At 40.0% G+C, this 26,716-nt stretch overlaps 1 protein-coding gene across 1 annotated transcript in view; it reads left to right on the top strand.

The window, feature by feature from the left end:
* Positions 1–26,453, top strand: part of LOC126251366 (SNF-related serine/threonine-protein kinase) — a 346,894-nt gene extending 320,441 nt beyond the window's left edge. Inside the window, exon 9 of the mRNA XM_049951747.1 lies at positions 26,176–26,453. Within this exon, the coding sequence (XP_049807704.1) occupies positions 26,176–26,180 (5 nt within the window). The 3' untranslated portion in view covers positions 26,181–26,453. The remainder of the gene's footprint in view (positions 1–26,175) is intronic.
* The last annotated feature ends 263 nt before the right edge of the window (positions 26,454–26,716 follow it).

The following is a 26,716-nucleotide window of genomic DNA, read 5'->3' as shown; positions in this document are numbered from 1 at the left end:
TCTCCTCTTTTTACCTCTCAATGATGTGTAAAGAATGCATAGCTGACACAAGTATTTAAACTTTGACATTTTGTAAGTACATTCTTGACAAAAATATTGCTGAACATGCAGTTTTTCATAACGCAAATTGTTCATGGATTCGAGTCACCATCCCAGATTGTAAGGAAAGTACAACTTCTATAAAAAAAAAAAAAAAAAAAAAAAAAAAAAAAAAAAAAAATAGAACATCAGTATAAGGTAGATACCTGTTGAGTTTAAAAGCCATTAGTGAAAAACCTCTGTGGCATCTGCAAGCCCCTCTGTTGTATTTTATGCTTGTCCAGGTAAAGGGAGCTTTGTCAGAATCGAGATTCATTTCCCTCACTGCTTTTTGGGCTTCCTGGATCATAATAATTATCTCAGGACACTCCCTATAATTTGGGTGGGTTGTCAGGTAATATTCACACCCAGCTCAACAAGAAGAATCATGTGTTGAATCCTCTTGAACATACACAAGTCAAAATATGACTGGAAAGCAGTAAGTGAACCCAGTTCAATTACCAGAATGAGAGGGAGATTTTGGAGTTCACAAATAGACATTTACTCCATGTTGCATTTGATTGCTAAATATTATGAGAAGAGCCCAGTTGTGACTGAGCTCCACAACACTCTTAAATACAGCAAAAGGACAATGACATCAGAGATGGGGAAAACTTTGAAGTTGAGAAACATTGCAAGATTGAAGGTGTCACATATTTTAAAACTATCATTTTACATCTACTCCTTTGATATGTTTCACATGCTACTGATTTGGACACTCTTCTGTAGTAAGTAAGGTAAAGGCGGTGTGCAGAAAATTGGTAAAGCAATTCACAAAGAAGGAACATTGTGTTCACTACCACCATGCTGTGCTAACTGTGGCTACCACTATACTGCCTGAAGTTAAGATTATGCAGTGTATCCCACGAACAAGAAAATACTAGAGATAAAAGACCATCAGGCATGCACTATACAGCAAAGTTAAGAAAGTATACAAATCACAAAAGCTATTTGTGTTTTCAACGTTGTTCATGGTAATGTTGAAGAAATAGCAAGTAAAAGAGGGGGGGGGGGGGGGGTGAGCCTTTGGTTCTCTAAATCTACAAGAATTGTTTCTTCACTGAAACAGACACAAAGTTATAATTCATAAACCCACAAAAATGACTCAAAATCCATCTGACTGCCTAGATTATCGTTGTCTGTAAAGTCTAATATGGACACATGCTGAAGCTATGGAGTCTGAAGTCTACCTCAAAGTTTAGGAGTCATGTGGAGGAACACCAAGTGAGGTGGCGCAATGGTTAGCACACTGGACTCTCATTCGGGAGGATGACGGTTCAATGCAACATCCAGCCATCCTGATTTAGATTTCCCTAAATCACTTCAGGTAAATACCGGGATGGTTCCTTTGAAAAGGACATGGCTGACTTCCTTCCCCATCCTTGTATATTTGGATGAGACCAATGACCACGCTGTTTGGTCTCCTTGTCCAAACAGCCCAACCCAACTCATGTGGAGGAACAGAAACTCTGGACACAAGAGTGGTTAATGTATTTTAATGCTTTCTCTTCCAACCAGGGGGATCACCATACTTTGATGAACTCTGCTTGGCTACCATGGGCCCCCAGCCTTTGCAGCACCTCTTGCCTAGTGCTGCATGTGTATTCTCTTGCTGTTCTTTTTCCACTCCCTTGGGGAACATGTCCTGGTTATTTTTGGAATGTATTGTGATGTTTCGGTAACCCAGCATCGGAACTGTCCCTCATCTGTTTTTTCCTTCTTTCTTTGTTCTCCATCTGCTCCCCTTCCTCCGCATCGACATTTGAGATCTCTCTTGATTTTTCTTCCTCCCTGTGCACTCCTGAAGACCAGCCCATGCGTTTGATATGTAACAGGTGACTGGGTAATGTGTAATTCTTTGCCCCGGGTCAACAGGTGAGGTTCATTTTACCCCCTGGTACAGGCCAGACCCAGGGAGGGGTGATTGCCTGAGCTGTTACCTTCCCTATTGCCAATTGGCCACTCTGCTGTCTGGAGTTCAGGAGGTGTGTGGTGATACGTGAACAATCACCTATGGCAAGAGAGCCCACTGTGAGGGGGCCCCCAGTTGGATGGAGTGCACCATTGGAGACGCTGGCAACCGTGGGGCATTTTTTCGCAGTGAACCAATCATATTCATCTCAGTCTACATCTACTAAATGTAAACGAAATGAGGCTAAGGATTCAGTGATTCTCTCAGCTGCATCTTGGTTCCTCATGGTGTCACATACTGAAGGAGGTCAGTCTTTTGCTACAGTGAATCTGTTTATTATTCAGAAAGGTGTTGATGCAATTGCAGGCCCTGTGAAATCCTGCTCTCACTTATGTGCTGGGACTTTGCTCCTGGATACTAACCCAACAACTGCTTACAGCTTTGCTCCTCCACAGATATCCTGTCTGTGTCAAGGCCCATTGTTCGCTAAATTCTTCATGTGGTGTTCCTTACACTTGGCTGCTTGACGGTCTGACCAGGGGGAAATCCAACAGTATCTCTCTGATCAGGGCTTCACTATGGTCCATCAGGTAATGAAAAAGGTGGATGAAAACTTAGTGCTTACACACTCTCTTTTTCTCACATTATTTAGAGAAAGTGCTTCCATTGAACATTAAGGCAGGCTATAAAGTCATTACAGTCCAACTATACATTCCAAACTCGATGCATTACTACTAGTGTCCACATTATAATCACACTTGTGAGTTCTGTCAAAACATGGCCAGATGTGGTACTTGTGATAGAGATGTTCATGAGGGCAGTTGCCTGCCTCCATCTGCCCGCTGTATCAATTGTGATGGCAACCATGCCGCCTCCTCCCATGAATGTCCCATGTATCTAGACCAGTGGTCCTTTCAGGATATCTGAGTGAAGAAAAAGGTACCATACTTGGTCACTCACAATCTGCTGGTTGGTTGACAGCCCTGCATTTTACCATCTGGACTTATAGTACTTCTCTAAGGAGAAGTCATTCTTTTTAGCTCTCTTTCCTTCTGTTGATTGGGCTTAATGTACAGTCACTTTTATCTTCATTTACTTATTGGTGTTCTCAGGTTATGACATGGGCTCCTGTGACCTTGGTTGTTTTTGTACCCTAAAAAGAAGCCTTCTCATATGAGTTTTATTGTATTCAGTTAGGCTGCTGATAATTTAATTATGTAAAGGTGCCTATATTGCACTGCTGTGCTCCCTTAACCATAACAACAACAAAAGACTTATTTCAGAAACTCTGATTCCTCTGTGGCTGCCTGCACAGAAAGGATGAACTAAGTGGGAGAGGGCTAAAGCTAATGTGGCCATATTTCTCAGTGGTGAATAACACACACAACTTCTGCTTTTATCAAAACACCTACTAGCTATTGCTGCAAAGGTGCACATGTTCCCTGTACAAGGCCTGTAATGAAATTTTAGGTCATGGGACTCTCACTGGTTTGATTCCACAAGTCCCCACCCCATCGGCCAATGCAGTTTGCCTTCTAACAACTTTTAAAATAATTTTATGCCAATAATTTCTTGTTATGCTCCTCTGCACTTGCTATCTGGATCCACACAGCAGACTGAGCAGTGCCCAAAAGAAACCAGTGATCCTGAACCTTCCGTGCTGCCCATCTATCCTCCTCCTATTCTTTTTCCCTGCCCTTGGGGAACATGTCTGGGGTATGTTTGCGAATGTGTTCTAAGGTTTTAGTAGCATGACACCACAGCAGTCCCTCCACTGTTTTTTCTTTCCTTCTTTGTTCTCCACCACCTGCCCTTCCTCCCCTTTGACGTCTCTTCTTCCTCCCTTTGTGTTCCTGAAGGTGACCGATGCATCTGACGTGTTAACAGGTGACTGGGTAATGTGTAATTTCCCTCCCCAGGTTGACAGATAGGGTTCACATGTAGACTTTCACGGCTGGAAATGTCATGTCCATTATAATTATTCGGACTGGGAATTGACACAGAATTCATCAACCGACCACGGCATAGCAGCCCGGATATATAATGGACAGCGTTCACACATACCCATGGTACAGGCCATGCACATGGAGCGGTGACCACCTGAGCTGTTACCTTCCCAAATTGCCAATTGGTCCCTCTTTCAGGAATTCGAGAGATGTGACCTGAGATGTGAACAATCACTTAAGGCGGGTGAGCCCCCCTTTGAGGGGGCCCGCAGTTGGAAGGAGCATGCCATCGGAGATGTTGGCAATCATAGGGGATTTTCTCGCGATGAACCAATCACCATCTCAGTCTACCTCTACTGAACATAAACGGAATGAGGCTAAAGATTCCAAGATTCTCTCAGCTGCACCTTGGTTCCTCATGGTATCATGTATTGCTGGAGGTCAGTCCTTTGCTATGGTTAATCCATTTACAATTCAGAAATTGTTGAGAGCAATTTCCAGCCCTGTAAAATGCTGCTCTCATTTACGTAATGGCACTTTGCTTTTGGAGACAAATCATGATTCTCAATCCAAACAACTGCTTGCAGCTTCACTCCCCCATGGCTACCCTGTTTGTGTTGAGGCCCATTGGATGCTGAATTCTTTGCAAGGTGTTTTTACATTAGGCTGCTTGATGGTCTGACTGATGGAGAAATCCAAACTTACCTCTCTGATCGGGGCATCACTGCAGTCCATCAGGTAATGAAAAAGGTTGATGCAACCTTAGTGCATACATGCACTCTTTTTTTTCTCACATTTGATAGACTAGTTGATCCATCAAAGATCCAAGCAGGCTATGAAATCACAGTCTGACCATACATTCCAAACCCAAGACACTGCTACTAGTGTCAATGTTACAACCACACTCGAATGTCTTGTCGAAACACCACTAAATGTGTTACTTCTGGTAGGGATGACCATGAGGGTGATTTCCTGCCTCCTTCTGCCTACTGTATAAATTACAATGTTGACGATGGAGCCTCATCCTGAGACTGTTCCACATATCTTGAAGAGCAGGCTGTCCAGAAAATCCGGGTGAAGGAAAAAGTGCCGCAAGTTGGTGGCTAGTCTAAAGCCCTGTGATTTACCATCTGGCACTTACAGTACTGTACTTGCTACACCTCACTCCATGGAGGACACAGCTGTGCAGACTTGCGATCTCAAATTCAGCACCACAATTGTGAAATCGCCCAGTGTCGCAGTAGCATCCTCATCTTCTCCTCCAACTGTCCAACAAGCCACCACATCTTTGCTTCTAGTAGCAAAATCACCTGCTACACAATTTGCAGGCCGGAAAGGACAGGAGGAATATTCCCACTAAGACTTTTTAAGTCCCTCCAGTCAACAAACATTTTGAGTCTTCATCTGCCAACCACAAAGGCTCCAAGAAATCAAACAAAGACAAACCGCCTTCTCCTTCTCCAAATCGGAGATCCTCTGCAACACCAGCCTCTACGCTCTTAGCAATGAGTCTGTGAAGGATGGCACGTGGCAGCCAGCTAGGTGACAATTCTTGCCATTTTTTCCCTCCTTCCCTTTCTCTGTCATGATCCTCCTCCAATGAAATGTTTGCAGCATTAGATCCAACAAGGAGTAATTACAGATGCTCTTGTAATCGCAGCATCCATTTGTTTTCTGCCTCCAGGAAACGAAATTGGGTCCTCATGATCATTTTGACCTCTTGCATTTCTTTCCAGTCTGCTTTGATTTTGCCCCTGAGGACTTCATTTCATCTCATGAGCGACTCATGTTGCTCATCCGGCATGATGTTCATAGTCAAACCATCTCACTGAACACCCGGCTGCAGGCTATGACATCTATGTCCACCCGTCATCCGGTGTCACCAGGGAAGACTTTCTCCCACTTACTGATCAACTCCCTCACCTCTTTTTTGCTGCTTGTTGACTTAAATGCACACCGTCCCCTCTGGGGCTCTTCCAGAACCTGTCTGAGAGGTGCTGTCTTGGCTGACCTTCTCAACCTCATCCACCTTAATACTGTAGCATCCACGTTCCTTCCAGTCTCCATGCACACCTATTCTCATTTGGACGTCTTGTTCTACACTGCCCAGCTTGCTTGCCCATAGTCTCAAGTGGTCCTTTTTCTCTGACATATACTTGAGCAACCATTTCCCATGTACTATCTGTTTGCTGACTTATATGCCAACTATGTGTAAACCCAACTGGCAGCTTTCTAATGCTAACTGGAGGCTTAACTCCTACCTGGGGATCTTCGCCGAACAACATTTCCTCAGTTGTGATAACCGGGTAGAATACCTTACAAGTGTTATCCTTACCGCCACAGAATGTTCCATTCCTCTCACTTTGTCTTTACTGTGCTGTGTCCCAGTGCCTTGCTGGACTGAGGTGTGCTGTGATGCAGTTTGCACATGGAAACATGCTCTCTGCATTTTTAATTATCATCGTATGATGGCTAACTGTATCCACTATAAACAGTTGTGTATGCAGTGTTGTCACACTCATCGTGATAGCAAAAAAACTAGCTTGATCTTGTTTTCTCGTCCTTTTAACTGTTCCACTTCCTCTTCCGTTATGTGGACCAGCTCCCAGCAGCTCTCTGAGACCAAGGTCCGTTCTCCAATTTCTGGCATGACCCCATTTCTATCCCCAACACCTTAGGATGCTATTTTGCAGAGATTTTGAGATCTAACCAGTATCACCCCACCTTCCTCCCTTGAAAATGAGTGGAGGAGGCTTGGTGATACCCTTCTACTCTCAGAATTGCGCCTTTACTATGAGGGAGTTAGATCATGCTCTCACTTCATCCTGATCTTCCACCACAGGGCCGGACAATGGTCACGTTCAGATGTTGCAGCATCTTTCTCTTGACAATCGCATCTGGGCAGATGGCTTGTTTCCCAGATGCTGGTGTGAAGCCACTGTCATACCCATAGCAAAGTGCAGTAAGGCCAAACACCTCCTTTCTAGCTACTGCCCCATTTCTCTCACCAGATGCTAGGTGATGGAAACGTATGACTCGTGCTTGGCTGGTGTGGTGGCTCAAGTCGTGCAATTTACTAGCCACCACATAATGTGGATTTCGAGCCCTCAAGAATTTTTAAAAGGCAGAGTTTCAGGGCCTGTGTGGGTTCTGCCTTGTCGGACACCTTTATCCAGGAAAACGGGGTGCCTCAGGGCTCGGTCCTGAGTGCCGTCCTCTTTGCTACTGGCATTAAACCTGTTATGGGCTCTCTCCCACCAGGCATCTCTAACTCTCTTTCTGTCAATGATTTTGTGATCTACTGCAGCTCTCCGCGGGCTTGTCTTCTTGAGTGGTGTCTTCAGCAATGTCTCGATCGTCTTATCTCATGGAGCATTGACAATGGCTCTCGCTTTTTCACTGACAAAAACATTTGTGTGAATTTCTCTCGTCGTAATGGGTTTCTTCCACTGTCTTTACATCTTGGCCTGTTGCTTTTCCAGTTGTTGAAACTATGAGATTCCTGGGCCTCATGTTTGATAGGAAACTTTCTTGGTCCTCCCAAGTGTCTTATCTGGCCACATGCTGTATCCTGTCCCTCACTGTCCTACATGTACTAAGCAGTACTCCCTGGGGAGCTGATCGGACCACCCTCTTCCATTTGTACCTATCCCCTGTCTGTTCGAAACTAGACTACGGGTGTTTTGTTTATGCCTCTGCATGTCTGATTATTTTATGCTGTCCAAATACTATCCAGTATCGTGCAATCTGTTTGGCCACTCACACATTTTACATTATCCCGGTTGAAAGTCCCTAGGCAGAAGCTGCCAAACAACTGCTGTCATACCAACATGATGTTCCACTACAGCAGATACACATGCAATTTGTCTGCCATACCCAGCCACCCATCCTGTGCCACCTTCTTTGATGACTCCTTTGACTGCCAGTATGGGACACATCCCTCTTCTCTGTTATCTCCTGGTGTTAACTTTCGATTATTGTTCCAGCAGCTTAACGTCATGCTACTTGCCACTTTCCCGATGGTTTTGAACCCTTCACCACCTTGGCTTTGTGTGGCGGCCTTTGTTCACTTTGGACTTAATTTGCTTACTAAGGAAACTACTCCAGATTCGATCTATCGCTGTAAGTTTCTTGATCTTCGCACGGAACTTAGCAGTAGTACCTTTGGGTACACTGATGGCTTTTGAACTGACCATGGTGTTGGGTGTGCCTTCATCATTGCCACTGATAGTTTTCAGTATTGGCTTCTGGAACACTGTTCAGTACTTAACCAGCAGAGCTCTTTGCCCTGTATCAGGCCACGCAGTACGTCCAGCTGTAATCTTACCCTTCCACACATTACTATTATTCCTATTAGTCTGTTCATTATTTTCAAAAGCTTCAAGAGGTGTAAGATATACAAAAGAAAAATGTTGTTGGCTTTAATTCTTGTTGTGTCTAGGGTACATTCTTGAGGTTTAATTTTGTACTGTTGTGGGTTCTTGAAGATGAAATAACTGATGAAGATTTGCCTATTGCTATGCATATCTTTTATTTTATCCCATTCTTCTAAATCACACCGGCATTACAATTTCCACTAATATCACACCACAAATTACATTGTTGTTGACAAACTTAGAAAAACGTCTACTTCCATCTGAGGCATGCCCACTAGTCCATACACTCTGCGGTACTCACATTATTCCAAAGAGTCTATAAAGCAAAAGAGTTTACAAACTTTCATGATACAAGAAGAATCATCACCAAGATATAACATTATTTTATAAACCAATCCAGAAATAATTTTAATAATTTGAATTAGATTGTGCAACTAATAATATGAATTTTAAACATATCAGAAATTTTGTAATTTCAAACATTTCTAAAACAGGAGTAATTTTAACTGCATGTACAGAGTACTAACAAATTGATTTCTTTTTACATGTTGTAACCTGAAACATAACACCTTATATACAAAATCATATGAAGTTCATTCAGTTAGACAGCTGATATAATGTTCATCTGAACAAAAATCAATAGTACACATGGTATCGGTTATTTCTACAAAAAAAATTTTTTATATTTCTATAAAAAAGTTACTGTTAGAAGAGGGTGACCCATTGTAATATCCCCCTCACAAAATTTAGAAATAGGGTGTTTACAATATTTTGTGACAGACAACAAGGTTTGCCAAACGATGTACATAATGATGCCCAGGATGGCAGATATAAGTATAGAAGTATCTGATACATAACATATTACAGAGAACATAAGAAAAATATCTACTATATAAATCATAATTTATACAAATATCAGGATATGAAATTCTACACTTTTTTTGCAGGGTTTTATCAACTTTACTGGTATCATAGCATTACTTTAGTTACTCATGTTGTCAGGTAGAGATTGAACACACCGAATGGATTCCACAGCACAACTAACATCATTTATTACAGAAGGAGCACAAAATATATTACTGTCAAAATTACATTTCCTACTTAGGTCTTCTTTCACATCATTCCCCCAATTTGGATACAAATTTTGACTAACCACAGCTAACTTATTCCAGAATGCACATTTATCTATGTTATCATGAGTTTGGTCCCAAAAAAATTTCAAAAAGTTTTCAACTTTATTCTCTAGGCTTACAGATAACTCACCTTTACTGTTTGGATCATTACTCTGCATGACATTAATGAAAAACTGCTTTGACTGGACTGGTATTCCATGACTCTCATTTACATCATTATCACAAACATCTCTTACATTACCTGTATTCGCAAGTAATTCGGAAACTTAATTATTCTTAAACTCCACAGAACTGGATCATCATCATCATCATCATCTTCTTCCAAAATTACTTCATTAACAACATCATTAACAACACAGGTTTCATCTCCATCAAAGTCCCTCACCTCACCTACATTCATTTGCAATGAACTACCAGTCTCAGACTTATCAACCTCAGTCATTTCACAGCTCTCATTCACATCTATATCAAAGATACCACCTAATTCAGATCTGATACAGTTATCACCTGTTTCACGTACATCAATAACACTGTTTTCTACCAAGAGAAGAAATCATTAGTACACACATCATCAAAATTTTCATTACTCTCATATTCTGGTTTATAATTAGTACCTACATCATTATAATTAAACATAGTATTCCAAAACTTTTGATCAAAATATAAACGAGATCTCTGATGTTCCTTCTGTTCAATTGCAGATACCTGTGTCACATTATTAATACTGTTATTATTGTAAGTGTAAATTGGGTGTCCTGTACTTGTCGTATTTCCTCACCCCAAAACTGTGGATCTCCATTGAGGCGCAGTATCGTTTCCTGAATAGTTGGCCTCTATAATTGTTTTTCATATTATATTGCCCATAGTTATCCCCGTTGTTCCTATTCTGCTGATGTTCAGAATTTCTGTCTCTATTACCATTTTGACTGTGATTGAAGTTACCACTATCTCTATTTCTGTAGTTGTTACCATCGTGATCTCTATCATTTCGGTTATTAAGGTAAATGGTTCTTTCTACTGCCCTATCCAGCCTGTCTACATATCATAAAAATAGTTCTAGACAATCGTCAGGTCCATGTACTAAACCCCACAACCACCTTCCTGGTAATCTCCTTTTATAGTGCTTCAATTAATGTCATTTCGTCAAATGGCCTGTCAAGGTGTGCTAATTTTTAAAAGTTGATCCTTACAAAATTCTTTCAGTGTACTGCCCCTATTCCTATAATTCGGACCATTCAGAAATTCATTTTTAATTCTCCATTGTTAAGCTTTCGACCAAAATTTACTTAAAAACCTTTTTTTTTGAAACTTTAGTATGTTTCCCACTGACTTAAATTTAGATTTACCCATGACAGAGCTTCACCTTCAAGACACCTTTTAACAAATTTAATCTTTTGGTCATCACTCATGCCCAACACAAAACTATCTCTCCAGTTGTGTAGAAACTCCACTGGATGTAAATTGTCTGATGGAAAACTTTTGATAGGAATGTTGGACCGTGCAATACCATTATTTGAATACAGACTGTTGTGAATACAATTTTCCTGAACTACTGAAATTTTTGGTCTAAAACATTATTTAGTATACTGTTTTCAAGATTTAAAATTTTTTGATCTAAACTGCTAAAGTTCTGTTACATTTTTTCTGCTACGGCTTTCTGTTCAACTCTGATGTCATCAGCATTCTTCATTTGTTGTGCAGACTGGGCCACGAACTCAATTTCCAAAACAATAAATTTATTTTCTAATACATCGACTTTTTCATTTACACTTTTTAATCCCTCTTTTAGTTCTGAAACCTGATTACTAAGTTGGTCTATGTGGTATTGTACCCTGTCTATTTTGTCATTGTTCGCAGCTTGTGGTCTCGCGGTCATGTTCTCGCTTGCTGAGCACGGGGTCCTGGGTTCAATTCCCGGCGGGGCCAGGGATTTTCACCTGCCTCGAGATGACTGGGTGTTTGTGTTGTCTTCATCATTTCATCATCATTCATGAAAGTGGCGAGATTGGGCTGAGCAAAGGTTGGGAATTTGAATGGACGCTGATAACCATGCAGTTGAGTGCCCCACAAACCAAACATCGTCGTCATCATCATCTATTTTGTCATTGTTTTGTTTTCAGTTCATTTAATTGTCCTTGTAGTGAAGTAAATTTTTCCGTTAACTGATCACTAACCGTACTAAATTTGCGTTTGTTGTCTATCTTCATTTTCTCTAATTTTACTAAAATCAACTGCGAAATATTGGTTTTCACTGTTTGCTGACTACACTTTCACTTGGTTCAAACATGTCTATCCTGTGTGCTACAGCTTTCACTTCATCACCACTATCCTCATCTCTTCATTTTCCTAACAATTACCCAAGTCTCAAAAAATTGATTTCACAAATGATATTTTCTCATGTCCTTCATCATAGTTGTAAAGTCCTCTTTCGACTGATCCGGTCCATCATTATTGATATTATCTCACTGTTGATACAACTGTTGGGCAGTTCTCAGAACTTCTTTCGTTGAGTGATTGAAGTTCATAACTGCAAATACATAAATCCAAAATCCATTCTCCTTCTGCAACGGACAAAACTTTGTTATCAGTCAACAGATCGTGGCTGATGCTCACACTTATAATCTTACACTCCCACACATAATTATTATTTCTATTAGTCTGTTCATTATTTTCAAAAGCTTTGAGAGGTGTAAGATACACAAAAGAAAAACTTTTCACTTATCTTCATTATTCATTATTCACTGTTGTTGTTGGCTCTAATTCTTGTTGTGTCTATGGTTACATTCTTCAGGCTGTAATTTTATAACGCTGTGGGTCCTTGAAGACGAAATAACTCGTGAAGATTTGCCTGGTGCTATGAATATCTTTTATTTTATCCCATTCTTCTAAATCACGATGACTTTACAATTTTCACTTCTACTGCACAACAAATTACATTGTTGTTGACAAACTTAAAAAAAGTCTACTTCAATCTGAGGCATGCCCAATACTCTGTACATTCTGCGGCACTCACATTATTCCAAAGAGTTTACAAACTTTCATGATACAAGAAGAATAATCACCAAGGTGTAACATAAATTTAATAATTTGTGTTTAGATTGTGAAACTAATAATATGAATTTAAGCATACCAGAAATTTCATAATTTCAAATATTTCTAAAAGAAGAGTAATTTTAACTGCACATACAGAGTACTAACAAATAGATTTCTTTTTACATATTTTAGCCTGAAACATAACACATCATATACAAAATCAAATGAACTTCATTCAGTTAGACAGCTGATATAATTTTCACCTATACAAGAATTGATAGTATTCATGGTATTGGTTATTTCTATAAAAAAAAAGTTAATGTTAGAGGAGGGTGACCAATTATACAATGAGACAAGCTTTTGAATCGTGTCATTTGCTCTGACTCTCTGTGTCCTTCGAAGTCTCTATGTGCTGTACACCACTCATCCCTTAGTGCAATGGGTCCAGGAAAACTGTCACTTGCTCACTCTTGATGGAGCCACTGTGATGTTTATATGAGTTCCTGGTCATGTTAGTCTGGCAGGAAACAAGGCTGTTGGTGCTGCTGCCAAGGCTGCAGTCCTCATACCTCAGCCCACTAGATCTTATATTCCCTCTGATGATCTCTGTGTTGCCATCTGTCAGGAGGTGGTGTCACTTAGACATTGCCACTGGTCCTCCCTTCATGGGAATATAAGCTCCAGGTTATTAAACCTCTCCCAGTGACTTGGCTGACCAGCTCTTCGCCCTCTCGCTGCAAGGAGATCATTTTTGGTAGGTTGCATATTGGGCAATGTCGTTTTGTTAAGTTATAATCCCCCAATGCCTTGTCCTCATTGCCATCAACCTTTGTCGGTTTGCCATTTCCTGGCTAAATGCCCATTGTTAACCACTTGTGCTCTGATGTATGTTTGTCATCTTGAGTTATCGGCCATTTTAGCAAACAACACACTGGCTGTCATCTGAGTTTTACTTTTTATCCATTGTAGCAATATGGTTAAGGACATTTAATTTTTAGTTCCGAACCTCCTTTGTCTCTACAGTGTATTTTGTGGAGCTTTCTCCAAGAGGAAGACCTAGTTATTAGTTCTCTTCTCGCATTGATTGGGCTTAATGGGTAACCATTTTTAACTTCTTTTCCATATTAGTGTTCTATGTTTCTGACATGGGTGCATATGGCCTTTGGCCTTTGTTGTTTTTACACTCTAAAACAGACACTTTATTGAGTGATAAATTCTATTTTGCTGTTCGGGTAAATATGCAGCTGTGCACAGGTTGTATTAAAGAGGCTCAAAACAGATTTTAGCATGACTTTCTAAACACCATCATGAATTGCTAAAAAACCATACAAGAACTATAAAATAACTCTTTCTTTTGAATGATAAATGTTATTCAAAACATGTTAAACTTTCACATTTACAACCATGAAAAACATTCCTCTTGGCATTTGTTTGTACTGCTATAAGTCATAGATAAACTGATTGTTTATAAGAAAATAGTTCTCCATTGCTGTATGATGATCCATGAAACAATATTTCACTAATAAGTAATATTTTTCTATCAGAATTCTATGCAAAGTTGACTTTTTTGAATATCTTATGGTGTTAGTATTTAAGGCAAAATCTACATATTGTCTTTTGTATGTACAAAACTTGTCACTGAATACTATACTACACCCCTTCAATTTACTAAACAAAATCAATATTTATCATCATACTGTTTTCCATGTGTCTAACTGATTATATCTCTCTGAGTGAACAACAGTAGAAATGTGGATGATGCCACTTGTTCAAGGTCAGCATCATATTTTTGTCAAAGAGCTGGAAATAATGCTTTTCCATCTACCTTTGTTCAGTAGACTTCAGTCAGGATTCCATATACACATCTGACATATTGTTTTGAAGCTTTCCTCCATAGCTTACCTTCATGTAGAATTGATACTAGCTTTCTTAAGGACACTATAAGAGATTAGCTATTTGTACACTCCTGGAAATTGAAATAAGAACACCGTGAATTCATTTTCCCAGGAAGGGGAAACTTTATTGACACATTCCTGGGGTCAGATACATCACATGATCACACTGACAGAACCACAGGCACATAGACACAGGCAACAGAGCATGCACAATGTCGGCACTAGTACAGTGTATATCCACCTTTCGCAGCAATGCAGGCTGCTATTCTCCCATGGAGACGATCGTAGAGATGCTGGATGTAGTCCTGTGGAACGGCTTGCCATGCCATTTCCACCTGGCACCTCAGTTGGACCAGCGTTCGTGCTGGACGTGCAGACCGCGTGAGACGACGCTTCATCCAGTCCCAAACATGCTCAATGGGGGACAGATCCGGAGATCTTGCTGGCCAGGGTAGTTGACTTACACCTTCTAGAGCGCGTTGGGTGGCACGGGATACATGCGGACGTGCATTGTCCTGTTGGAACAGCAAGTTCCCTTGCCGGTCTAGGAATGGTAGAACGATGGGTTCGATGACGGTTTGGATGTACCGTGCACTATTCAGTGTCCCCTCGACGCTCACCAGTGGTGTACGGCCAGTGTAGGAGATCGCTCCCCACACCATGATGCTGGGTGTTGGCCCTGTGTGCCTCGGTCGTATGCAGTCCTGATTGTGGCGCTCACCTGCACGGCGCCAAACGCGCATACGACCATCATTGGCACCAAGGCAGAAGCGACTCTCATCGCTGAAGACGACACGTCTCCATTCGTCCCTCCATTCATGCCTGTCGCGACACCACTGGAGGCGGGCTGCACGATGTTGGGGCGTGAGCGGAAGACGGCCTAACGGTGTGCGGGACCGTAGCCCAGCTTCATGGAGACGGTTGCGAATGGTCCTCGCCGATACCCCAGGAGCAACAGTGTCCCTAATTTGCTGGGAAGTGGCGGTGCGGTCCCCTACGGCACTGCGTAGGATCCTACGGTCTTGGCGTGCATCCGTGTGTCGCTGCGGTCCGGTCCCAGGTCGACGGGCACGTGCACCTTCCGCTGACCACTGGCGACAACATCGATGTACTGTGGAGACCTCACGCCCCACGTGTTGAGCAATTTGGCGGTACGTCCACCCGGCCTCCCGCATGCCCACTATACGCCCTCGCTCAAAGTCCTCAACTGCACATACGGTTCACATCCACGCTGTCGCGGCATGCTACCAGTGTTAAAGACTGCGATGGAGCTCCGTATGGCACGGCAAACTGGCTGACACTGACGGCGGCGGTGCACAAATGCTGCGCAGCTAGCGCCATTCGACGGCCAACACCGCGGTTCCTGGTGTGTCCGCTGTGCCGTGCGTGTGATCATTGCTTGTACAGCCCTCTCGCAGTGTCCGGAGCTAGTACGGTGGGTCTGACACACCGGTGTCAATGTGTTCTTTTTTCCATTTCCAGGAGTGTAGTTTACAGCACATGAGAAGCATCTCTGCTACTTGACACTGTTATTCTCAATGGTAGCAACTTAACACACACTCAAAGAAAATGTCTTTCAGTATCAACAACAACATGGATATACATTACTTTAATAATATCATGTATTGAAAAGTCTCTCCCATATGGTCTCCTCCCCTCTTCCTATCCCATCTGCATCCCACTGTAGATGGTGCACTGTGGTGATGAACAATCCCTTGCCCATTATGCTTAAGGTGTTACTAAGGCCTTCACAAACAGGCATAGAATTCATACCTAGTATACAAACAGATTTCCTGTGCCATGTCCATATATGCCCCCAATTGTCTGATCACCCTTATGAACCAGCTGCAAAGAAGCACTCCTCTTGTTAAACAATACCACCCTGCCTTAGATTAACTTAACAATACCCTCTGCTAGGGCTTTGACTACTTATAATGCCAAGAAAAATGGAACATTCTACTCGAGTGGAAAACTCTGGTGCAAGACTTATCCTATACACCCACCAAACATATACTGTTCCAGTCCCATCAGTGGCATATACTCTCCTCTCAGAGGCAGGGCCAACCATGAAAGCAGTAATATTGTATACCAGCTCTGCAGTAACTTCTGTGGTCTTTTATGTGGGCATGATCACCAAACAGTTGTCCACATGAATGAATGGTCTTTGCCAAACTGTGGCCAAGAACAGAGTTGACTACCCGATGCCAAAACACACTGGTAAGCACAACATATTTAGCTCCAATGACCACTTCACAAACCATGACATCTAGACCCTCCCCTCCCCTCCCCAATCTTTCCAGCAATATCCCTTTATCTGAATTATGTACATGGAAGTTATGCTTACAACACATGCTTCTACATTGCAAGACCTCAGTCTCCACTATGCACGACACCCACCTCCAACTTTGTTCCAGCCCCCCCCCCCCCTGCCATGGTCTAAACTCACCCCTCCTCTCTGCAGATGACCACTTCCTCTGTTCCAAGTACCCCATTCAGTCCAATCCTTTACACTGTAGTGCATATTCCCCCTCCATTAGTTACAACACATGTTCTGAGACATCAAGGGATCACCAATTTAGTATTGGAGGGAAGGGTAGAGGGTAAAAATCGTAGGGGGAGACCAAGAGATGACTACACTAAGCAGATTCAGATGGATGTAGGGTGCAGTAGGTGCTGGGAGATGAAGAAGCTCGTACAGGATAGAGTAGCACGGAGAGCTGCATCAAACCAGTCTCTGGACTGAAGACCACAAGAACAACAACAACAACAACATTGAAAATGACTGATGGCTTATGTTTGATATCTGGCCAGCAGATGACACTGGAAAATGTTCTGTAGTGGGTAATTCATGATTGTTGGAACTGTCAGTGTAAACAGGAGTTAGTCAACTGTAACGTACAGCACATGTGATTTACCATAAATTTGATCAGGAGTTTAACAAATTTGTTAATGTCTTTTCAGTATGGTGGAATGAATCATGTGGATTAATGTTTTGCAAAAAAATAAATTCTCTGATCATGTTTGATATGGATTTATTGACTCATGCAAATTTTTTTTAAAAAAGGGCATGGGCATGAGCTTTCTTACTAATTAGATAATTAGGCCTTCTGGGAAATGCTATGGGATCCACTTATTTTTTATTCTGAAATGTTATTATTTTTGTTTTGTTTCAATATTTACTGTATATTTTTCCTGTTTGAAAAGGTCGGTAGACTTTTCACCTATTTCAGAGAGAGATTTTAAGTTTAAACTATATTAATTTTCCTCCTTTATTGTAACTTTTTTAATTTCTGCCAATAAGTAGTTGTTCCAAAGACACACAACACAATGCTTATTTTTTCAGTCATTGTCTTTATTTAAGTACTTGAAATGATGTATTAAACAACTTTCAGAACAATCATCAGTCATTAATTAATTAATTCATCATTTTCCATAGATCCCATCAAGGAGAACTTTCAGGAATGTGGAACAAACTGAGTTATACCTTAATATGAAACAAAAACACAGAAACTTAATCTGTCTAGTGTATTAGCAGTAAACTATCGCTATACTGTTTAAAGCTTTGCACACTTATGCCAACTACATTTAACTGAGTAAATTAGTAAGAAAGCTGTTACTTTGAAAAGAACAGTGCACAAGACAGTGTTTCACTGTGAAAGAAACTGAGTTTACTTTGCATCTCTACTTGAATAAAAGGCAAGGAACTTTTTGACATCTTTATTCTAAGAGGACTGATATTCAACATCTTCCTTGCAGCATGCAGTGGCTGGGAGCTGAGTGTCATAATTGTTGACAAAACGCTTATCAGCACCTGCAGTGCACCACCTCAAACAATATTAACACAAATACACATATTAACACAAATTCACATCAGAAAAGTGGCACTAAGTAGAATTACAACTTTTATTATTGTCACTATCTGAGCTAATGTTAAAATGTAATTTTCTCCTTTAAGTTCACCCAGACTTACGAAGTTAGTTATTTGCATGTTCCACGGATCACAATTGTGACTCTCTGTGTAATAGGAAATGAGATAGGTCTACAATTACAGTACACACAGTGAAAATATGGTGATACACTCAAAACCCACACACACACCATATTATTATATATTCAGAAATTATTCTCAAAATAGGAGCTGTCAAGCAAATATGTTTTCAGTTCGTGCTTGAAACTAAATTTGTTATCTATTAAGTTCTTCTTGTCACTGGGTAGTTGGTGAAAAACTTTTGTAAATGAATACCTCACTTCATTCTGTGCCACGCTAAGGCTGAGTGATGGATAAAGTGAGTCATTTGTCCTCTAATATTATGTTTGTGAATGTTACTATTGTCTCCAAACTCTGATAGATGGTGTGTTGAGAACTGTTTACAAGAGGCACTGCAGTGGACAACACATATTATCTTTACTACACAGTTCTGTGCAACAAAGACACACTTTCTCAGTGAATAGTTATCACAGAATATGGTGCCATAAGTCATTAGTGAATGGAAATAGGAAAAGTAAGTCATCTTTTGACATTTTCTTCTCCAAAATCTGATATTACTCATAATGCAAAAGTAGAAGAGCTCAGACATTGAAGGTTGTAACATGTGGCTTCTTGCTCTGGTTATTATCAATAGAAACACTTAAGAATTTAGAATATTCTGTTTCATTTATTGTTTTGCCGCTATGCTGTATTTCTTATGGTGTAGTCAATCCTAATGCAATACTGAATTGCATGTAGCTTATTTTATCTAAATTTAGTGACACTCTGTTTGTGGAACACCAGTTATTAATCTTCAAGAAAATATTATTTCCTTTCTTGAATACTCAAATTCCTCCATCATTAACAAAGAGAATTATTGTTGCTTGTTAGATATATGATGGCAGATCATTACATACAACAAGAATAATAGGGTACCCAATATCTAGCCATGTGGTATTCCCATAGTGATTATTCCTATTTCAGTGTCTACACTCGCTGTGTTTCTTAATGCAACACTTAGCATCTTCACATTTGGACAGGATGAAAACCACCTGTAAAACATTCTTGATTTACTTGCCATGTCAAAGGTACTGCAAGTTAACTGAAAATGTTTTACGCACAGGTAAAGCTATGAGAAACTTCAATTTCATAGGGTGAAAACCAGTTACCAGCAAGATCTGTGCTACCATAATTTTTGAGATTCTCTTAGTGATCTGATTTGTGAGTTGAGAAATAGAATGTACTGTGAAAGGACACTTTTGAAACAGAGACTAAGTATCTTATTTAGAAAGAGGTGGATTAAGATTTTTGTACCCACCATCTTCTCCAGTATCTTCGAGAAGAAGGTCAGTGGTAAGACTGGTCTGTAATTATGAGGGTCATTGCAGCAAATGCCTTGGCAACTATTTTTGTCTTGAAATAGTAACAAGTTAAAAAATTCTGAAATATGCAAATGCATGGTTAGTTCATATGTAAACATTATGTGTAGGGAGATGGCCAAACACACACACACCACCATAAAGATATAGCATGAAAAAAATTAAAAAAAAATTGGTGTTGCAAACATGTTTTACTGTCATTTGCAACAGTACACAATACATCACTAACTATGCACATTCCATGGCATCAGGAGTCTCCCCAGGAATGCGCGACAATGCTATGAGGAGCTTGTGGAAGTGATAGGAAATGCTGCTCTACTGTACCAAACGTTTGCTCAGTGGGTTGTGTGGAACATGCTTTTGAACACATGAAGACATTGTCACAGCATTGATGTGTGAGATACAATGGTTTGCTCATGGCGAGGCCACAGGTATTTGGCATCTTCCATAGCATTGGCAATGTGTGGTGGATTCATTGAGAGCATATTTCAAGGGACTCTGATATGTCACAGGTCCATGGCCCTGATCTGTACTATTGTGTACTGTTGAAATTGACAGTAAAATATGTTTGAAATGACAAAATTTGTTTCAGCTTTTTTCTCATGGTATATCTTTATGGCAGTGCGTGTGTTCATCCATCTCCCTATGTGTAATGTTTATGTATAAACTAACCTTCCATTTGTGTATTTCAGAACTTTTTATTTGTTTACCATTTTTGGGACAAAAAAATTGTTGCCAGGACTCTTGCAATAACCCTCATATTCATATCTGGCTTCCACTTTTCTTGTAAATTGATCTGACAGTACCATGTTTTGTTATATTAGAAGGAATTTGTTTTTGAAGAGTACTATAAAATTACGAGACAGTTTCTAGCCAGTACTTTCCTTCAGGAGAGATGTCAGTACTGCCAATATGTGCTTATGAAAGTACATTTAGTATCCTACCTTTTGGAACTAATAGTTAGTTCCGGGCAAGGGTGGATCCTCTCCTCATCATCAGGGTATCTGAGTGACCTGCCTTTCCTTTTTAACCTTCTCCATTCTTCCCCTCTGTCCTCCCAGACAAAAGAGCTATTATTTCTGAAAGATAGTATATTACATGTATTTTTATATGTAACTGTTAATAATACTAACATTTCTGCCCTTAAAGTGAATGTATTTCAGGCTGTGCGGCAATTACTTTTTTTTTTTTCCTATTCACTTTCCTTAAGGCAGCATAATATTTCTTGTAATATGAAATCAGTTCTACTTCTTTGTTTGTCTTAACCAGTTCATAGAATTTCCTGTTCGTTGCACATGGTATTTGGATCTTTTTAGTAATCCAAGCCTTTTTTGATGTCTTATTAGTGCCATACTTTATTGTTATCTTGGGAGAGCTGCTGTTAAAGATTGACAGAAATCCATCTACAAATACGTAAAATTTGTAAGTGATACTTTTCACATTATACACAGCTTCCTGCAAGGCTGCCTTGAAACTTACTGTTGTATGCACATTACTTGCTGTAACTGTTTCCCAAAATGCCACTTCAGTATAATCAGGTAAGTTACTTAGTAAAGCTGTTTGTGCATCATGGTTTGAGGGGCCATTCACTACTAGATAAACATTGCTTTCGAGTGTAATTCTGGTGAAAAAGTTAACAACAGGACCTCGTTAGTCCTGAAGTTAGATTTTATGAATGAGAAGCTTATATTGATGGTCAATGCCTTGTTCTGGGATGAAATAAGGTTAAAATACTTCGTCATCATCATCATCATCATCATCATCACCATCACCATCACCATCACCATCTTGGACAGTTTCCAGCCTCTGGCCGGGTCTGTATGGAACATAGGCCTCTCCAATGTCTTGTGTCTTGCCACCATCTCTCCATCTTCACCTCGGTCCAGTCTTCTCCTTTCTTCTGAATGCATTCCTCTACTCCTTTCAGCCATCTGTCTCTTGGTCTTCCTCTTGATCTCGTTCCTTCCAGTATCATCTCATGTAACCTCCTGGGTAGCCCCTTCTCCTCCATTCTCTTCACATGTCCATACCATCTTAGCCTTGATTTCTCTCTCTCCTCCTGTAATGGTTCCACCTTCATTAACTCTCTGATCCTCTCATTTCTTAACCTGTCTATCTTTGTCACTCCAATAGTGTTTCTCAAGAATTTCATCTCACTAGCTTGTGCTTTGCTTTCTTTCTTTCATAACCTAGGTTACTGATGCAAATGTCAGGATCGCAAAAGAGTATAACTGGTATATAACCTTTTTACTGATTTGGGGTACATCCTTGCTCCATATAATGCTTCTGACACTCTTCCGAAATGCTTCTACTTTTCCCCCTTACTCGTTTATTTCTTTGCCGTTTTTTCCATCTTCCTGTATAAGGCTTCCTAGGTACTTGAAACTCTCCACTCTCCTCAATCATTCCCCACCAATTGTTATTCCGGTTGTTACTCTCTCCTTCTTTCTTGTTGTGATAATCATCTCACTCTTACTTATACTAAATTTCATACCATATTCTTGTACTGTTTGTTCCCATACATCCAACTGCTCTTATACTTCCTCCTCCTTATTCCCCCAAATCATCAGATCATCTGCAAACAGCATAGCTTTAATCTTCCTTTCACCAATTACTTGTGCTACTGTACTCATTATATCATCCATCACTACAGTGAAGAGTAATAGTGAAAGTGCACTTCCCTGCCTCAAGCCATCCTTCTGTTCAATCCAAGCTGATCTCTCTCCTCCCACTTTCACACAGCTCGCACTTCCATGGTACATTACCCGTATCCTCCAAATAATCTGTTTTGCTACTCCTCTGTTCTCCAGGGCTTTCCACAGTTTGCTTCTATGTACACTATCATACATTTTTTCAGTGTCCAGAAAGGTGATTAGTAGATCTATTCCGTATCCATAGTGCTGTTCCTGCAGTTGTCTTACAGCAAAAATTAGATCCACCATGGACCTTCCTGTTCTGAAGCCATGTTGCTCTTCTCTCATTCTTCCTTCTAATTTTGCCTGAATTCATACTTCCAAAATTTCCTCAAAAATCTTTGCACAATGACTCATCATTGTAATACCCTGATAGTTGTTGCACTCTTTTCTATTTCCCTTCTAAAAGATCGGGACAATTATTCCCTTCTTCCAGTCCTCTGAGATTATCTGCTGTCTCCACACAATTTTCATTACTTGATATAGCCATTGTATCACCACCTCTCCTGCTGCTCTCACCATCTCTACACTTAGCTTGTCCAGACCTGGTGACTTCCCTCCCTTCATCTTGCCCAATGCCTCTTCCACTTCTCCCCATGTAAGATCTTTTTCTATTTGCTGTTTGTCCTCGTCCAGGTCTCCATTTGGGTTCAGGAGTTCTTCAAAATACTCCTTCCACATATTCGTATGTTCCTCCTTATACTCTACATCTTGTCCACTTTTGTTCATCATTCAAGCATAATCTGTTCTACTGTTCTTCCTCTTACTTTAATCATCCCATGTAACACCTTTTTTGAACGTTCACCATCCTCCTCCATCATTCTGGTCCACTGTTCCATCCACTTTCTTCTTTCCTCCACCACCACTCTTTTTGCTTCTTTCTTCCTTGCCTAATACTCTTCTCTTGTCTCTATTGTTCTCTTCTGGAACCATTCCCTAAAGGCTCTATTCTTCTTCTGTACTATATCCTTTGTTTTATCATTCCACCAGAGTGTTTCTTTCCATCTCTATTTGTTGCTTGTCCTCCGACATATTGCTTCTGCCGCACTTACTAATGTTTCCTTGAATCTACCCCATTCCTCTTCTACCATTCTTGGTTCATCCTTTGGGATGCTTTCCTTTACTACTTGTAGGTACTGTAGCCTGCTTTCTTCCTCCTTCAACTTCCATACCCTCATACATCTCTCCTGGTTTTCTGTCCCTTTATTATCCTTAGTCCCTCTCAGGTTCATTACCAGAAAACGGTGGTCACTATCCAAGGCCTCTGATGGTATTACCTTAATGTCAATGATGTTCCTCTTCATCTCACTATCATACAGGAAGTAGTCAACTATCGACATTCTCTTCAAGTCTTGACTGTACCAGGTAATCTTGTGGCTCTCTCTTTTCCTGAAGCAAGAGTTTCCAACCAGAAAGCCATTCCTTTGACAGAACTCCAAATACTTAATTTTAAAAATCAGTAATAAACATCCAAAAATTATGAAATCAATGCCACTGGAATGTGAAAGTACAGGTCATTGCTGATTGTAGTCCCAGTGCTACATAGAAAAAAATATATTGATGTATTGTTGTGATTAAATACACAATCATATATTTGCAGAGTTAGAAAATAAAATTTGGATATGGCATAAGGACTGAGTAGATAATTATCATTTCCAAATCATTTATTTTATTTGAATCTTTCAGAAAATTAATATTAAAATCTCCGTAGACTATCATTTGCTTTTATTTCTGCTATGTGGCATAATAATGACTCATTTTTTTCAAGTTTCCTTGTGGGATACAGATATATAAATAGGAGGCAAGAATTACAACAAATGAAATAAATGATTCTGAAAGCAAAATTAAAGAATGGAAGGTCCAGGTCGGAAAATCAATGATATTATGAAATGGGTATATTGCTACTCACCATAAAGATGACACTTTCAGTTGCAAACAGCCATAACAAAAGAACTGTTACACATTAAGCTTTTGGCAAAAGAAAATTAATTCGTTCAGCATGAAACCTACATTTTTTCCACAGTGGCTGGAGATAGTGGACGTGTACATGTGTGTGAAGTGTTCCTGCTTGTGTTTTCTTTTCTGAAGAAGGCTTTGGCCAAATCTCAATGTGACAACTCTTTTTGCTGTTACAGTCTGCAACTCAATGTGTCATCTTTAAGATGAATAACAATCTACCCCATATGTGACTGTAGGCTTTCCCAGTGTAAACTGTTGATGCAGGTTTCTTGGAGAAGATGGGAAGTATGACACTTCCTGAAACGTCACGAGATGTCAACGCTACCACCTGGCTGGAGACCCGAGAAACCTTCACCAACAATCTGTCCTTTTTAGAATATTGCTGAAGGATAAATTGCATGTTATGTAGCAAGTTCATGGATGCTGGAGGTTTGCCCAGATCGTAAAGCAGGGCAGGTGACAATCTGTGGGTTAGCTGATGGTCAGGTACAATGCTGGTAAAGGCACAGACATATCAGAGCACACCATTCACTGCACACAGTGAAAAAACTAGTTCTACAGTAGTGTGTGTCCTTATTGAACCAGTGGGATGATCAGTTATGATTGCAGTCGGCACAAGAACATTTTAGCTAGAGCACATTTTTTCTGCAGTTATTGTCCATGCCACAGAACAGTGTGTCTTTGGCTTAATGATGAATTCTAATTGTTTGCTGACCTTTCAAATTTCTCAGATATCAACCCTTGGGACACATCTGTGGCTTATTCAAGAGGAAACTCAGAGCGCAGAACACCACCTCATAATCTATGGGAAACGAAAGTCCTGTGTGTGGAGAACAGATATTACTGACCTCCAGACACAAGCAAATTGTGTGTAAAACCCTATCAGCACCTTTTTAATGTGCCAGAGGTGGATACACTTGTTGTTATGTGTTTTGTCGTAGTGCTCTTGTTTAGCAGTGTAACGTGGCATGTCAGAAATTAACTGTGTGTTTATTTACCAAGTACCATTTATTGACTAGTGTTCATTCATTGAGGAACTTTACTTCTGTGAAAGTCGTTGCTGCAAGGTTTTCTGCAGAGTAATTGCATGTATCCAAATTGCTCTTTTAAGAGCAAGTGCTATCCCATCCATTAACTTGGAGTGATCTACACCACTGCTTGATATAAGAGGAAGAGCTGTTTCAGGATAGCTCTGATATATGATGCACATTGTTGTACAGATTTGGAAGGCACTGGTATACAATTAGGGGAACTTCATAAGAAACTAATCAGCTGAAATGTGCATCCTACAGCCTAATTCATGATACAATGTAAGCCTCTTAAAAATATAGGCAGTCACTGCAGGTTAGTTCCTTGTATCTGTTGGTGATGAACAACAATGAAATGTTTGTTCCACTGAAGTGCTTACTAAATATTGCCACATGTAAAACATCCATAATAGCTTCTTAGCATGGAAGAGGTGTTTTTATTCAAACAGAGGCTTTTTGTGGAAGAGTAATTTACATAGGAGACAATGACTAGAGGTGTGAGTTCACCACTGGTAAATAAGGAACAAGTCAAGTAGAAAGAAGACAGAACTGACTTACCCTGTCCATTTTTACTGTGTACCAAAAGCACTGAAGGGTCTCTGAACTAAGAAAACTTTCTGTTTGTGTCATTCTTAGTTTGATTTTTATATGTGATTCTTTAAATTGTGTGTGGAACATTTCTCAAAATGCATTTCTATTTTGTATTCTGTGGCAATAATAAATGTTTTGGTTTTTTTGAAATTTCATAAATTATGAATGCTTTTCTTTCATTGTAGATTGACGTGTGGTGGTATCTATGTTATACAGTTCAGTTGCTGCTCACCCATAATTCCAGTGGAACCTGTGATATTGTTGTAGTGGCAGAGTGAATGAGGAATGTTAGGTTCAATCTTAGGGTGTGAAACGAAGATTGTTCAAACGTGTAAAATGAAACATAAGAAGAATCACATATAGTTTTAATGTTAACTCAGAATGAAACTAGATTTAACAACACAGTAGTCCTTTTAAGTAAATTGTTAATTACGTATAATGTGTTTTTTATGCTGTTATTGATTTCGTGTGCAATAAAAAAATATTGTTCATTACAATAGAATTTTTTTAATTGAAATATATCAGATATTATTGCTAAAATTATTGTTGTCATTTTCCAGGATTATTTGAAAAATTTCATGAATTAATGTGAGACAAATATTTACAGTGTTATTATCAGTAGTGAGTTTTTTTTCCAAAACTAGAACGAGAACAATATTTAATAGTATTTATTTAATAGTATTATTAGCATGTAATGTAAAACTTCCACATTATTAGAAATATGAA

The sequence above is a fragment of the Schistocerca nitens genome, chromosome 4 (assembly GCF_023898315.1).
Source record: "Schistocerca nitens isolate TAMUIC-IGC-003100 chromosome 4, iqSchNite1.1, whole genome shotgun sequence".
Lineage (NCBI taxonomy): Eukaryota > Metazoa > Arthropoda > Insecta > Orthoptera > Acrididae > Schistocerca > Schistocerca nitens.
This window is presented reverse-complemented; position numbering and strand designations above follow the sequence as displayed.